General features: G+C 46.3%; 2 protein-coding genes across 2 annotated transcripts; both read left to right on the top strand.

The window, feature by feature from the left end:
• Positions 1 to 1,887: 1,887 nt before the first annotated feature.
• On the top strand, positions 1,888 to 7,523 carry THUMPD3 (THUMP domain 3 tRNA guanosine methyltransferase). Its single transcript, XM_075514489.1, has 9 exons — positions 1,888 to 2,292; positions 2,866 to 2,943; positions 3,463 to 4,005; positions 5,166 to 5,296; positions 5,727 to 5,796; positions 6,178 to 6,293; positions 6,480 to 6,590; positions 6,843 to 6,966; positions 7,231 to 7,523. The coding sequence occupies exons 1-9, from the start codon at positions 2,026 to 2,028 to the stop codon at positions 7,360 to 7,362; spliced, it is 1,572 nt and encodes a 523-aa protein (XP_075370604.1). The 5' UTR covers positions 1,888 to 2,025; the 3' UTR covers positions 7,363 to 7,523.
• Positions 7,524 to 9,562: 2,039 nt separating this feature from the next.
• Positions 9,563 to 11,410, top strand: VHL (von Hippel-Lindau tumor suppressor). Its single transcript, XM_075514492.1, has 3 exons — positions 9,563 to 9,815; positions 10,241 to 10,351; positions 10,773 to 11,410. Exons 1-3 carry the CDS (start codon positions 9,578 to 9,580, stop codon positions 10,955 to 10,957), a joined length of 534 nt encoding a protein of 177 aa, XP_075370607.1. The 5' UTR covers positions 9,563 to 9,577; the 3' UTR covers positions 10,958 to 11,410.
• Positions 11,411 to 14,289: the final 2,879 nt, after the last annotated feature.

The following is a 14,289-nucleotide window of genomic DNA, read 5'->3' as shown; positions in this document are numbered from 1 at the left end:
TCTCCCTTGCTATAGGCATTGTTGCAGCATAGAGCTAAGCAAAATCTGTAAAATCGATGTGAGCAGCAAGACACACACCCCGGGACCTGGCCTGCTTGGGTTCCCTGCTGCTGCCAGGAGCTGCGCTAGCCAGGTCAGCGCTGTGCGCGGTGTGCCCACGCTGCTCTGCAGGCATGGAGCCTGTGAGCGGGATGCTCTGTATTGCGCTAGCTGGCAAACCACCCTAACGTTATCTACAACTTAGAAAATACTGTGGTAAAGGTGTAGTGTCACAGGCTACTTCAGCAGTCGCCAGGGACACAATGCATGGGGATATGCAGTTTGTGCAGCCACCATCACACCCCATATCGCAGCACTGTCACCGCACTGAAAAGGTCTTGCAGGGTGCCAGCTATGGTTTAGAAGAAGATGCAAACGTGCCCAAGTGGTTCTCTCTGCTTTAGCTTATTTTTAAGTTCTCATCAAAGACGCCATTTCACAGAAACTTTCTCCAGTATGTTTATGACCCAAATTCCATGGTTTTAATTCTGTATTTTCAGACTTGAATCACAAGTTAAAAATAAACTGATGGAATAAAACCCACACCTTCCCCCTCTGAGACACACTCTCACACATACTTCTCATGTGAAAGCAAAACGATGCTTCAGAAGGCTTAATGGCAACAGCAGTGCTTCAGGCATCCTGCTCGTTAATAAAATGTCAGAGCGGAATCAGAACGTACGTAGGAAAACGAAAGCAAACAGTGCTGCTGCCAGTGCGCGCTGCAACTGCGGAAGAACAAGCTGCAGGGACAAGTTGTGTTTACATTTATAAATCCAATGCTGGGAAAAGGTAAAGACTAAGGGATTTGAAGAAGAGAGGAGGAGGGAAAATAGTGCCTCTGCGGTTTCATGCAGTTCACGCTTTGTCATACTGACGCAGTCATGGAAGATATTTAGGGTGGCCCGTCTCTCTTTCTTTCTGTGTCTCCTGAAAAAACATTTAGCAGCTAGTTTTTTCTTTAAAAATCAATTCTAGTGTTGGAAACATGCCAAAGACAATAGCCAGAAGATCAAGGAAATTCAGTACTTTTTAGAAAAGGAAATGGCCACCCATGGTTTGCCACCCAAAGGCAAATGCATTCTTGCGGCAGTCACGGCTCACGCGCCGCGTAGGTGCTTAGCTGGCAGAGCACGTCGACGGCTCGGCCAAGCCCTGTGCAGCCCAGCTCGCACCGCAGGCCGTGGCTGCACCGCGCACAGCACCGGGGCCCCGAGGGGCTTCGGGGGCGCGAGGGGAGCTGTCGGCCACCCGCGCACACCGGGACCCCGGCCTGCTGCTGGGTCGGCAGCCTGCGACTGCGACCCCCAGGTCCTGCTGATGCTCAACACGAGCGATGGGTGTTGGGCAGGACGGGAAGAGGCGTGCGCGGACCCACGGCCTTCGCGCACCCTTCTTCCTTTCCCTGGGTTTGCTGGGTACAGCTGCCTATTCCCGACCCATCAGGACAAAAATCTACCTCTCTGTTTTTGCACAGCCAGGTGTCAAACGCAGACCTGCTCTCCCGGCAGGAGCGTTTTCTGGGCGACAGGCACCGGCGACAGCCGCTTCATTGGCGAGCCCGGGCAGGGGCAAGCGGCCGGCGGAGGGGCGCTGGCCACCGGCTCCCCCGCACCGCCGCAGCTCGCTCCTGAGGCGGCGGCGGGGGCCAGTGCCCCCGGCCGGGGCCGAGCGCGGCCGAGCCGGGCCGGGCCGAGCCCCCGCTCACGGCCCGGGGCGCGGGGCCGGGGCGCCGCCTCCCGCCCGCAGCGAGCAGCGGGGCCGCGGGCGCAGGGAGCCCGCCGTCGGGCAGCAGGGGGCGCTGTCGCCCTGCCGCCAGTGCGCGGGCGCGGCGCCCGGCCCGGAAGCGGAAGGAGCAGGCGGCGGCGGCGCGTGGTGCTGCGTGTGCCGGCGGCGGTGCCGGGCGGGCGGCGGGAGGCCCCGGCGTTGCGCGGCGCGGCCCGGCCCGGCAGTCGCCGTCCGCCGGCGTCCCTCGGCGGCGGGGTCATGGCGGAAGCGGAGGCGGCCGGCGACGCGGGGGCGGGCACGGGCACGGGCACGGGCACGGGCACGGGCACGGGCACGGCGGCGGGTCAGGGTCCAGCCCCGGCCGAAGAGGGCGCGGAGCTGGCGGCCGTTATCGGCGCCACCGTGCCCACCGGCTTCGAGCTGACGGCGGCCGAGGAGGTGCAGGAGAAGCTGGGCTCGGCCTCCAGGATCAGCAGGGACCGGGGGAAGATCTACTTCGAGGTCCCGGCCCGGGCCCTGCCGCAGGTTCGCGCGAGCTGCTCGCCCCGCTCCCCGGCCCGCTCTCGCTTCCCGGACGGCGGCCCCGGCCCGCCGCGGCTCCCGCTGCCTTCACCCCGTCCGCCGGCGGGGCCGTGCCTGGCTCCGGGCGTGCAGGGGCGGTCGTGTCGGCTGCGGTGCAGCGGCCCGGCCGCGGCGGGCGGCCTTGCTCCCCGCGCAGCGGTGGCTGTGGCTGGGGCTGCGCGGTTTTGGTGCGGAGGCCGGGATCCTAGCCCGGCGTGAGCGAAACGCTTCGGCTTACGGCAGTCCTTGTAAAAACGCTTCAAAATTCTGCTTTGGCTACCTTGGTTTCAAGAGCTGTATCCAGGTGTATTTTGTTCTCGTGAGGGCAGATGAAGTCAAAGGTGGGAGGGTAAATGGGTGCAAGGAGGTCTTCCTTCTGGCCTTGTACACGAATTGATAACCCCCCTCTAGACAACAGTACAAAAACGCGGTCTCTCAAATCTAGCTGTGAGATGAGAAAACTCTAGTTACAGTAAACACAATCCCCTAGACATGCGTGATTAGTCATGTGCCACCCTGGTTTCTCATTTCTTCTAGGTCCATCGTCTAAGGTCAGTGGATAATTTATTTGTTGTTGTTCAGGAGTTCAAAGACTATCAATTTAAAGAAAACAAGGTGAGTTACTCCTCATTTTTCAATCAGTTCTTGGTTTTGGAGTGGCTTTTTTAATTTAAGACTACTTTCTGAAAGTATTCTGTTTCATGAACAAGGGGTTTTTTTATTTTATTCGTTATATTATCCCAATTTCTCTTTGCTGGCTTGTGAAATGGAAGTGCAGTCGTGTTGCGTAACATAATTTCTTCAGTTAAATACGTTGCGTGGGCAAAATCTAGGATTAGAGCCGTTACCATGCTTGTAGGTCACACTTAGACACCAGACAGTGAAGTCTCACTTCGGTCACTTAATTTAGTGTTAGCTGTTTATTTGACAAGATAAATGTTGAAATACTGTGGGTCCTGTGACTTTAAGTGCCATTCCGTTTAGTTATGGCAAAAATCACCCAAAAAGCTGTAAGCTTTGCTTAAATGTGTAGTGGGTTACGTGTTTAGGAAGCTAACTGGAGAGACTTTAAAAAAGGGTAGCTTTTAAAGGGATGGAATGACTTCAAAGCACAACTTTTTTTGTCTTTTAAAGGAAGATGCTCTAAAGGATTTGGAAGATTTGGTTAAGAAACTGCCTTGGGCCGATCCATTGAAAGTTTGGGAGCTGAACAACAGCTTAAAAAAGAAAAAGACAAAACGCAAAAAACATAATGTGCAGAGTACTGCAAGCAAAGAGAAGTTAAATGACAATGGAGAAGAGGAAGGAACAGATCAAAAAGACATTAGTAAGCAGGAGGACTGTGCCCAAAATGCTGCAGGTGCAGAACCTGCTAGCAGCCAGGATACAGAAGAAACACAAGGAATGGCATCCCGAAACGGGGAGGAGGAGGAGGAGGAGGATGACAATGAACAATCAGATGCTAAAGACGAATTGCAGGCGGGTTCTGGGGGTGAGGCCAAGGCTGGTGATGGTAAGACAAGCGAAGGAGAGGCAAAGGTGTTGAAGTTCCGTGTTACATGCAATAGAGCAGGAGACAAGCACAGTTTCACATCAAACGAGGCTGCAAGAGACTTCGGTGGGGCTGTGCAGGAGCACTTCCAGTGGAAAGCCGACATGACTAACTTTGATGTAGAGGTATAGTGGTGTGCCTTGGAAATACCTACATTTCTATGGTAGAAATTCTTAGTTCTTAATTCTGGTGCTTGGAGATCTTCCAAAGATGACTCTGGAACTAAAAACTGGTAATGCTGAAATCATGGCCTGCTCAGAAGCAGTCGCTTCACTGGCACGTTATGTGCATCCTCAGATCCCACCACTTGCTTGTGCTTTGGCTATCCATAATAATAATCTCTTTTGTGGCCCAGTGTGGGCACCTCTCCTCCTCCTCCTCAGGTCCCTCTTTTGCCTTGCAAACACTGTTGTCTTCTCCTCAGGTTAACTGATTAACATCACTACGCTCAGTGCAGCTGAGCTGGTGCTCAAACACTTTCCGCTCTCCCTCAACCACAGCAGAAGCTGTGGTACCAAGTATTACCTCCACCTATAGCGTTTGGTCTCGTTCATATTTAAATATAATGTAGGCGCCTTCTGCTTTACTTTTACCCTCGTAAAATCTTTCCTTAATCCATTTTTTTGTATTGGTGTAAGTCAACAGAAGACATTCCATCTAGAAGCTGTAGGTTTATGGGTGAAGGGGACAAAAAGGGTTAACATTAACTGTCCAGTGTTTATTTCTTATCATAGGGAAAGCAGAGATTTGGAAAGGATGACCAACAGATGTGCTCCATCAGTGGTGTGGGACCACCATTTTTGAGGGGCAGAAAAACTAAGTTTTTCTTGCAAGTCTATTAGGGGCTGGCCTACTGTTCTGTAACAATATTTTCACCTTCCAAATTAATATGGTGGAGGGGACCAGGAATAGGATTTTTCTTGCTGCTTTGCAGATGCTTCACTGTGACTTGCAGGACTTACCCAACTTCTCCCCCATACTTATAAAACAAAACTTTGAAAAAGTCAGCATAATGGTTATAGCACTTTTTGAAGTCTTGTGTAAAAGATTGTGTGAATGAGAAAATGCTTATTCTCGTTCTGTGTGAATGAGAAAACGTGTGAATGTTCTCCTGAATTTTGTCCATTGTTGCCATTAAAATGGTGCATTGCTTTTCTTCCAAGAATGCTTTATATACGTAGTTCCTGTTTTTTAAATTGCCATCTACAATTCTCATAAATATTTACCAGGCATACTGTGGAAAACTTCTGTTACTCCTGAAATTTAGTTCAGGTTTTTTCTTCAGGTTCTTCTGAATATTCACAATAATGAAGTAGTTGTGGGTATTGCATTAACTGAAGAGAGCCTTCACAGAAGAAATATTACACATTTTGGACCCACAACTCTTCGTTCAACTCTCGCTTATGGCATGCTTAGGTCAGTGCGATTGCATAATATTTTATTATTCTCAAATAACAAGTCATTTTGTTTCAGAAATTAGATCCTTTATCCCCCCCACTGCTTCCTCAAAATCCATTTCTGTTCATTCTTAAAAAAAAGAAAAAAAAAAAGAAAGCATAGTTGCTGAAATGGTGTGCTTTGTAATTAACAGTATGTTTTCCAGCTAAGTAAAGTAAACGTTTGCTGTGAAATTTGCCAATTTTAAAGTACTGTTTCACATTCTTGAAAGTGTTTCACTATATTGCTGCTTATAAAATACTAATTAATGAATGGAAAAAATAATCACATAGAAGTTTTTATGTTAGAAAGGTAGAGTCAAAGTGATTAAAATAGTTCAGTTTTCCTGCCTTACAGAAATTCACGTTTTTAAGACTTTTCTCACCACATCTTTTTTTCTGTTCCTCAGACTCTGTGATCCACAGCCGACGGATGTCATAGTTGATCCCATGTGTGGTACAGGTGCAATACCAATAGAGGTGATTCTTCCTTTATTTTTTAACTTAATAAAACGTGACAGTGTCTGCAAGTGAAAAATAGTGTAAGTTTTCTTGGTAATAACTGAATAGCGAACTCCAAAAGTATCTCAACTTTTCAAGAGATACAAATACATTTTTTGTAAATGACCTCATTTTCCTTCCCAAAGCTGTAGCAGGAAAAAACTAAATCCAAAAGTATTTTGAGCTTTTAAGGTGCATAATACCTATAACAGATACCCGTTACAGAATTTTAAAATCAATGACATCCACTTCCAGTTGCTTTGTTGTATTCTGCCATATTTGAGTAATTCTTCTGCTTGTTTTGTTTTAAATTAAGCAATGTTGATGCTAATGTTGCTTATTATTAATATTTCCCCCCAGGGAGCTACAGAATGGCCTAGCTGCTACCATATTGCTGGTGATAACAACCCACAAGCTGTAAAGAGAGCAGCAAACAACATCTGTTCTTTACTAAAGAAAAATGAGAATAAGGAAAGGTGAGAAGAGTACAAGTGATTTTCTTTTCCTGTAGTATTGTATGTCAAGAAATCAGTTTTGCATTGATGCATTTGACTATCTTCTTCATATTTTCCTATTTATTCTTTCGCTACCATTATAGACCTCCTCAATTTAAAAATATTCTCAGTAAACGGTGTCTGAGATAAACGTCTTTGCACTTGCAGCAGTACTTCCCTGGGCATACCCTTAGACATCATTCAGTGGGATATTTGCAATCTCCCTCTGCGGACTGGTTCTGTGGACATTATTGTGACAGACATGCCATTTGGAAAGAGGTGAGGTATCACTGGTAAAGTAACTGCACTTAACTGCTGCTACTGCATGTGCTTGCCTGTCCAGGGTTAGGGTTCTCTCCAGTTACTTACTTAACTGGGCCTAATTAAGAAGTATCGATGTACTCTATATTAAAAATGCAGGCCGAAATTAATAGTAAATGTGGTCCTGAATGAGCTAATCCACATCTGAAAGACCAACAACAGTTAACTATTTTTCAGTGATCACAAAGGGGATCTTAATTTATTTTGCAGGATAGGGTCAAAGAAGAAGAACTGGGATCTCTACCCAGCCTGCCTTATGGAGATGGGCCGGGTCTGCACACCGGGGACAGGCAGGGCTGCGCTGCTTACGCAGGACAAGAAATGCTTTGCCAAGGTATGTTCTGTGAGAGAAAATCAAACCTATTTACACTTGAAAATATATTGAGGAAAAAATTGTAAGCCAACTTCAGTACAGAAGATGATCTATTTTTAGAGCAGTAATTAGTAACATTTAAACGCAGTTTTGGACCTGAAGAGTCATTTGACGTTGCCATCAGATGTGATTTAGCATAATAAAAAATAATTTCAAAAGCAAATTTACCCTTATTATCTTATCTTGAAGCCGCCCCCACTCTTTGGCTGTTTTTTTGGATTGTAGGCCTTGTCACGAATGGGACACATCTGGCGCAAAGGTCAGACTGTATGGGTGAACGTAGGGGGACTTCATGCTGCAGTGTACCTTCTGAAGCGCACCTGGGAAAGAGCAGAAGAAAAGAGATCATTCTGGTAACCTGCGTGGAAGAAGACAAGAGACACCTCCAAAATTTGTCGAACAGCAGTCTGGTGAAGCAGACACCTGAGGGCATAGGTCTGTCAATTCCTAAGAAAAAAATCCCAAACAACCTATGTAGAAATTGTGTAACACAAATATTAAACCAGGGATCAACTTGAGACCTACCAGTTGTACTATGTGTTCTGAAACCTTATTATTTAAATCACCTCTTTCCTCCCTGCCACCCAAACTGAAATTCAGTAGTGGAATTAGTAATGCTTTCCTTTGCCTGAGTCTTCTCTACCATGTCCATTGTATTTTTCAGTTAAATGTTTATTTCCTCTGCTTATAGTAGAAAACATGTTGAGGCAGCTTTGGAGGTAACAGATAATTTATTTCCCAAACTGTAGAAATTGTATATGTATCTTAAAATGACTAACAGGACTACTAAGACTGTCATCTTGAAGGGTTTAGAGGTAGTATCTCTTTAATGTAAGATTTTTCCACATGGAAGTTTTCTAATTTATACCATTGCCCAAATGTAAACTAAGATAATAAACCAGTATCTAGTTTTTGTGGTCTGATAAGCAAATGCCAATTAGTAAACAGTATGCTGATGCTACTGTTTTTCTTACCTGTTACCTCAACTTAGTGCTAATTAGTAAATATCTAATCTATATTTTAATTTACCACTGCCGTGGGGGGGGGGGGGGGGGGTAACACACACAGCCCTAGATTCTGTCTGTAGTTACTATTTGAGAACAGAGATAACTTTTAGCAGTTATATTAAAAAGTTCATGTTTTCAGTGTCTACTGTAGACACATCAAGGTGGCAATATGTTTAAATTTATTAGGTGACTTAACTGCCGTAGTTATGCCACAATATTTACAAAAATGTATTACCTGTTGAATAACTGGAAGTGGCAAATATTTTTTTTTGTAAATGTACTGTGATTTCTCAAGCCTCTTACTCTTTGCTCATCAGAGGCTGAAAACACTAGTTACCAGTTTGCCATTTTCATTAAAGTGTATTCATGCTAAGTATGTGTAAGTGTTTAGAGGTGAATTAACAAGTATTAAAGTTTGAGAAGTTTTGCATAGGAGATAAGTCTTAATTGTATTCTTTTTCTGGTCTGTGTCCAGTAAATGACAATGCAGCCCTTTATTTACTACACAGTTGTCTTTCTGGATAAAATAGTGCCAACAGCATCCATTTAACTCTTTCCCACACTGCATGGTTTATATGACAGTGTCAAGGTGATACACACAGTTGTTGCATGAGGTGGCTGTCTAAGTACTCCTGCTCTAGTGAACTCTACGACTTACCCTGCATATATTACATCCTTAAAATGCATTAACACCTTGGTGGTTTGTTACTGTTGATTTTTTTTTTAAAGGAAAGCCAAGCACAGTAACATTTTAAGACCTTGTAGTGTGCATTTTGAAGTGGTCTGGATTTTTTCTTGAGTTAAAGATCAGAATGAGATCAGAATGAGTAAAAGATCAGAAAGAGTAAAGATCAGAATGAGTAAAATGCCAGTCATCCTTTTTGCCTGAGAGATGATAGGATCGTGTTTTGTTTTTTAAACCACAGCTAACATTAAATAGGTTCAAATCAGATTGTAGTGACTTAGCAAACCAGGCTTTAACTAACATCAGGAGATGGAAACTAAGATTATTGACCGCTGCACAGCATTTATATTTGATTTTCAGTACTTGTCACACTAAAATGTACAGCCTCACATAATTCTATCATGTATCATAGGAAACCGTAAGTTTGAAATCATTGAAGAATGCAGGAAAGGGAAGATGTACAGTGATAAATGTATCTCCGCTCTCTTATAGAAGTAAATCTGTGCTCTTAGTGATTTCAAGCAGAAATGCAGACAAAGCTGATTTTTCTCAACGCTGTGCCGTCAGGCTGGAGCAGAGGACTCACGGGCGCTGCTGTTCCGCACCTTCTCTAAGCTGCCGCCAGCCTCCCGCGAGCGGGTCTTCAAACCTCGTTAATTCGGAATGTGGTCTCCCGCTTGATGACCGCAAGCCCCAAGTGCAGGTCAAGGCCCGCTCCAGCAGCCCTGCAGCTGTGTAACCGAGCTGCCGGTACCGCAAGGCCGCGCTCCCGCCGTCCCGGGACCCTCTCCTCACAGCCGCCGAGGCAGGGGCGGGGCGCTCCCCGCCACGGCGGCCCGGCGACGCGCATGCACGAAGGGGCGGTACCGCTCCCTCGCGCATGCGCGTCGCCGGGCCGCCGTGGCGGGGAGCGGATGCGGGGATGTCGCCGCCGGGGCCGGGGCCGGAGGGCGGCGGGCCGTGCCTGCGCTCCGTCAACACGCGTGAGCTCTCCGAGGTCGTCTTCAACAACCGCAGCCCGCGCTCCGTCCTTCCCATCTGGGTGGACTTCGAGGGAAGGCCGCGCTACTACCCGGTCCTGCAGCCGCGCACCGGGCGGATCATGTACAGCTACCGGGGTGGGTGCGGCAGGCCGGGCTGGGGCGGCGGGGGGCTGCGGCCTTCCTTCTAGCGGGGCCGCGGCTGCCTGCGAGCACCGGTCGGGTAAGCTGGCGGCGGTGGGCCTCCCCTGGGCTTCCCTGCGGGTGCGGGGATGAAACGCCGCCCTTCGGGGTCAGGGCACGGCAGCCCCGGCCGGCTGCGGGAGGCTGTCCGGGAAGCAGAAGCCTGCTTTCCGTGACCGGGCGGATCGGCTCAGCTCGGCTCTGGAGACCGCACCGCTTTCCTTTTCTCTCCGCTGCCCTCCTTGGTGAGGAGGCCAGGGCCACGGCCGTGGCCTCTAAAGGAGAGCTCAGCTAGAGAGCAGATCAGTTCCTTACGGGTGCCCCTCAGAACTTGTCAAAAAATGGGGTAACTGCTGCTTTTCCACCTTTTTCTCTCCTAGGTCACCTCTGGCTGTTCCGGGACGCGGGGACAAACGATGGACTCCTTGTCAACCAGCAGGAGCTGTTTATAGCAGCTCCCAACGTGAATAAAGCAGACATCACGCTGCCAGGTAAAGGGAACAGGACTGGGTATGCCGTGGGAACGGGTGAATTTTGTACTTGATCTCTTTGGAATTCAATGGAAGGATCTAGTGGGAAATCAAGTACTCAAATAATAAAATCTACCTCAAAAAATAGGAAGAGATCGTGAGGGTTTCTAGATCAAGCTGTGTCATTGCACTGTATCGATTAGAGCTATTGACAGATCTCTCATTTATAGGTGTCTCTGGAGGGTTTTGTAGGGTGCCTCACGACAGGAAACAAATAGTTCTTTTCCCCTCTTTCTAGTGACTGTAGTGTGTTGTGAAATAGTGCTGCTACGTCTTATGTTCTGTATTCACGTGCTTGGAGAAGTACCGTCTGTGTTTGAGGCAGCAGCTAATGAGAGTCCTTGTGACGAGGTCGTGTGCATGTGTTTGTTTTTAACCTCAGTGTTCACCCTGAAAGAGAGATGTCTCCAGGTTGTTCGCAGTCTGGTCAAACCGGTGGACTACAGGAAACTGGACATTGTTCAATCATTATACGAAGAGCTGGAAGATCATCCTGATATTAGGAAAGATCTTCAGCGGCTTTCTCTGGAGAGAAGTGAAACATTGAAGAACGGAATTCTGGAATAACGTGGTTACTCACTCCAGACTCTTTAAATGGCAAACCACTGAGTTTAAGCAGGGATAATCACCGTGAAACATGCCAAGAACTAATGTCTGTATTTTAAGTTCTGAAACGTAAACTCAGTTAAATTGACAATGGTAAGTCGGATCCAAAAGACTAAACAGCATGTAGAAGCACGCCGGGTTCCTGATGGTTCAGTTCTGTTCTTCGCTATGCGTATTGCAAACTGATGACTGTAGAGGCCTTGGGTGGATGAAGCCCAGAAGTTTTACTGGGACTATCTCGGAACACTGCACAGGGACATGAGATCAGGTCATCTATTTGGAGAATATGCGTGCAGATTAACTTTCATTGTATTAGAAAGTAAATTACACCAAGGATTAATTTAATCCAGACTCTAATGATTATAAGTGGCAGACCAACACCAGTTTTGCTTGAATAAATTGTTTTCAATTGAATTTCACTCTCTCACACTTAGCCTAGATTTGCCTGTGAATCACAAAGCGTGGGGGGTGTTTGTGTATGCGAGGGTTTCCATCACCACCTGAGGACCTGACTTGAAATGTTATGTTGGTGGAAAGATGACGTGTAAATGCTTGGGTTTTTTTCTGCCTCTTACCTTTGCATTTATAAACCCATGTTATATGTGCTCTGAGGCAGACACATTTTTACGCAGATCATACCTTGAATGCCTTATTTGTCCTTCATGATTGGATTCTTGCCAAGTTGATCTCAAGGTGATCCAACCTAGTCAGCCATACAGAGTGGATCCTAGTTTTGGGACACCTTTCTCCTCTGCACCTGCTTCCCCCGCTTCCTGTACAGGCATATCAAGCAGCATTCATAGAAGGGAGATGCTTTGAGTCCTCCCTTTTCCCATGGCAATGCAGTAGTTCATGTCATGGTGGGAGGCCTTTTTGGGGAGCAGGGACCACTCAAGTTGCTGGTGTCTCCTATGGAACAGACCGCAGACTGTATCAGCTCCTACAGGCCTATTGCTAGATCCAGCTCACAAACAGATCCATGCTTTATTACAGGCTAGATAGGCAGAGAAGACATTTTTTTACCTGAATTCTGTTCCCCCCGATACCTCAGCCAGAATGTGTATTTGTGTGAATGTACAGCCGTACTTCAAACCAGTATTGCTTTTGGCAGATGCATGAATTGTCCACCAAGTAACAGATGTAGTGCTGTTCAATGTTAGAAGCAGATTGATAGGAGATTATAGCAGGTCGTTTCTGTAGCAGACGTTTCTTTCCGGTTACGCATTCTAAGAAACACAGCTGTGAAACTGAGAATATCAATGTATTCTGTAAGTATGAAATGTCTCCCTTTTTTGTAGACTTGTTTTTCTTACATATTTGAAGTGTATGAATTGATCTTTGACATAAAAATGTAAATCCATGCTAACTTTTTAACTCTAATTCTGTCAAATAACTTCACAGTGCTTGTAGCTGTATGGTTGTATTCCTGCAATACTCCTGAAAGTCATTCTAGTTGATCAGCAACAGGTACTTTTGGATTGAGTTTACAAACTGTTCAGTCCCCTGTTGCTGCAGGACTGCGTTGTGGCTAGCACTGAACTGTTCTCACAACCTCAGGCAGTGTCTGTGTGTGAACGTAGCTACATTACAATTTCTGCTTTTACCACCTTTTGCAGATCCCTTCCAGAGAAAAGTGAGCCTGTGCAGGCCTCAGGAGTAGACATCAGTAAGTCACCTAGCTCCTAGGGACCCCTTAGGATAAAGGGTGCCGCACTGTGCTCCTGCAGGTGAGTGCTGCAGATACCCGAGAGAGATTTCTCTCCCGACATCCTTGTGATGATGTGCGTTACGACTAATGTGGCGGTACTGCCAGCCAGTTGCAGAAAACTGGCCTGCTTGACTCTGTAGTTTTTCTTTTAATATAGTAGGTCTTAGGTGTAACAGATCTGTGCATATCACAAACATTCTGTATATTTCTGATTTATGTGGGGTCTGTGATCTCTTCTGTTGCTTATTAGAATAATTTAAATTTATTCCATTAGTCTGTGACTTCTTCCAGTATACAGCCAGTCAGTGATAACTTTCCTAGTACAAGGTTTATCACTGCTAATGGATCAGATTCCTTGGATTCTTGCATGTTAGCAGACAGAAAAGCATACTTACATACCAGTGACTTGCCAAAAACAAACATATGACAACTACCTCATGATCTCATAGCTCATGGGAGTATCCTGTCTTTGCTTAACTTTGTTACATCAACTGAATTCCAAGGCAACTTAAACCCTTAGCTAAAGAGCAGCTCCTGATAGGCAACAATTAGTTGTGGACGCTTTGTGTTAATTTGCTGTGGTTCAGCCCATTTTCCAAGGGACATTTTCTGTCCACTCTTTCGAAAACTGACTTGAGGGCGGTTTGTTACCATGTAGAAATGAACCAAAGATCCGTCAGTCCCTGGACGGCCTGACTGATGAGGGTGCACGCAAAGCAGGGAGCGTTGGATTGTTCCTCAATGACTGTTCAATTTAAATTGCATAAAAATGCAGAAACAATTGTCAGGGTAGAGACCATTCTTCAACTATGGACTGTCATCTGCAGTCACATACCTACACAGTCTCTCTACCACCTTTCCCTCACCAACTGGTGTTTTAAAAGTGAAACTTATTTAATTATTTGGAACACTGTGTGCATTTACTGACAGAATCCCAAGTAGAAGGTGGCATTTCCCTGAATCCTTGAGGATATGAGTCCTAGGACAGGAATTTTACAAACCCTGCTTCAGTTCTTTAGCTTTAGCATTTCATTTAAGCACAGATGCTGTCCTTGCACAGCAGGCCAGCTGCTCTCGATCCCCTCCTGAGGTGGCAAATGCCTCATTCACAGAACAGAGGCCAGACAGGGACTTTTGGATTCCACACCAGGCAACTGTCTCTAAGTTAGGCACTGTAGCATCTGATTTTTAGTACCAAAGTACATTATTTGGACCTAGCTTCACAACTTCATACTATCATTTCATTCTGCCAACTGTAGCTGACTACTCTGCACAGCCACTAAGGGTAGGAATTACTTGATTTTTGAATATTGCTTAATGTATAGCAAGAGGCAATCTATGCTTGAAATCTTATACTTTCCCTAGACAAGATAACAAAGGAAATTCTAATTCCATTTTGCAGATGAAATTGAGTTTCCCAAAACTACGCAAGAAGTCTGGGAGAGGAAGGGACTGAACACAAATGCGAAGTCCGATGCAGAACCCTCTTCATGCAGCTGCCTCCCCTATTCCTCCCACAGCTGTCTTCTTGCAGTGTGGATGCATTTTCTTGTGATACAAATTCTGTAACTACTTAGCTAATTTT

Source organism: Mycteria americana, chromosome 11 (assembly GCF_035582795.1).
Source record: "Mycteria americana isolate JAX WOST 10 ecotype Jacksonville Zoo and Gardens chromosome 11, USCA_MyAme_1.0, whole genome shotgun sequence".
NCBI classification, from domain to species: domain Eukaryota; kingdom Metazoa; phylum Chordata; class Aves; order Ciconiiformes; family Ciconiidae; genus Mycteria; species Mycteria americana.
The sequence above is the reverse complement of the archived record's forward strand: the minus strand, read 5'-3'. Positions and strand labels throughout refer to the sequence as shown.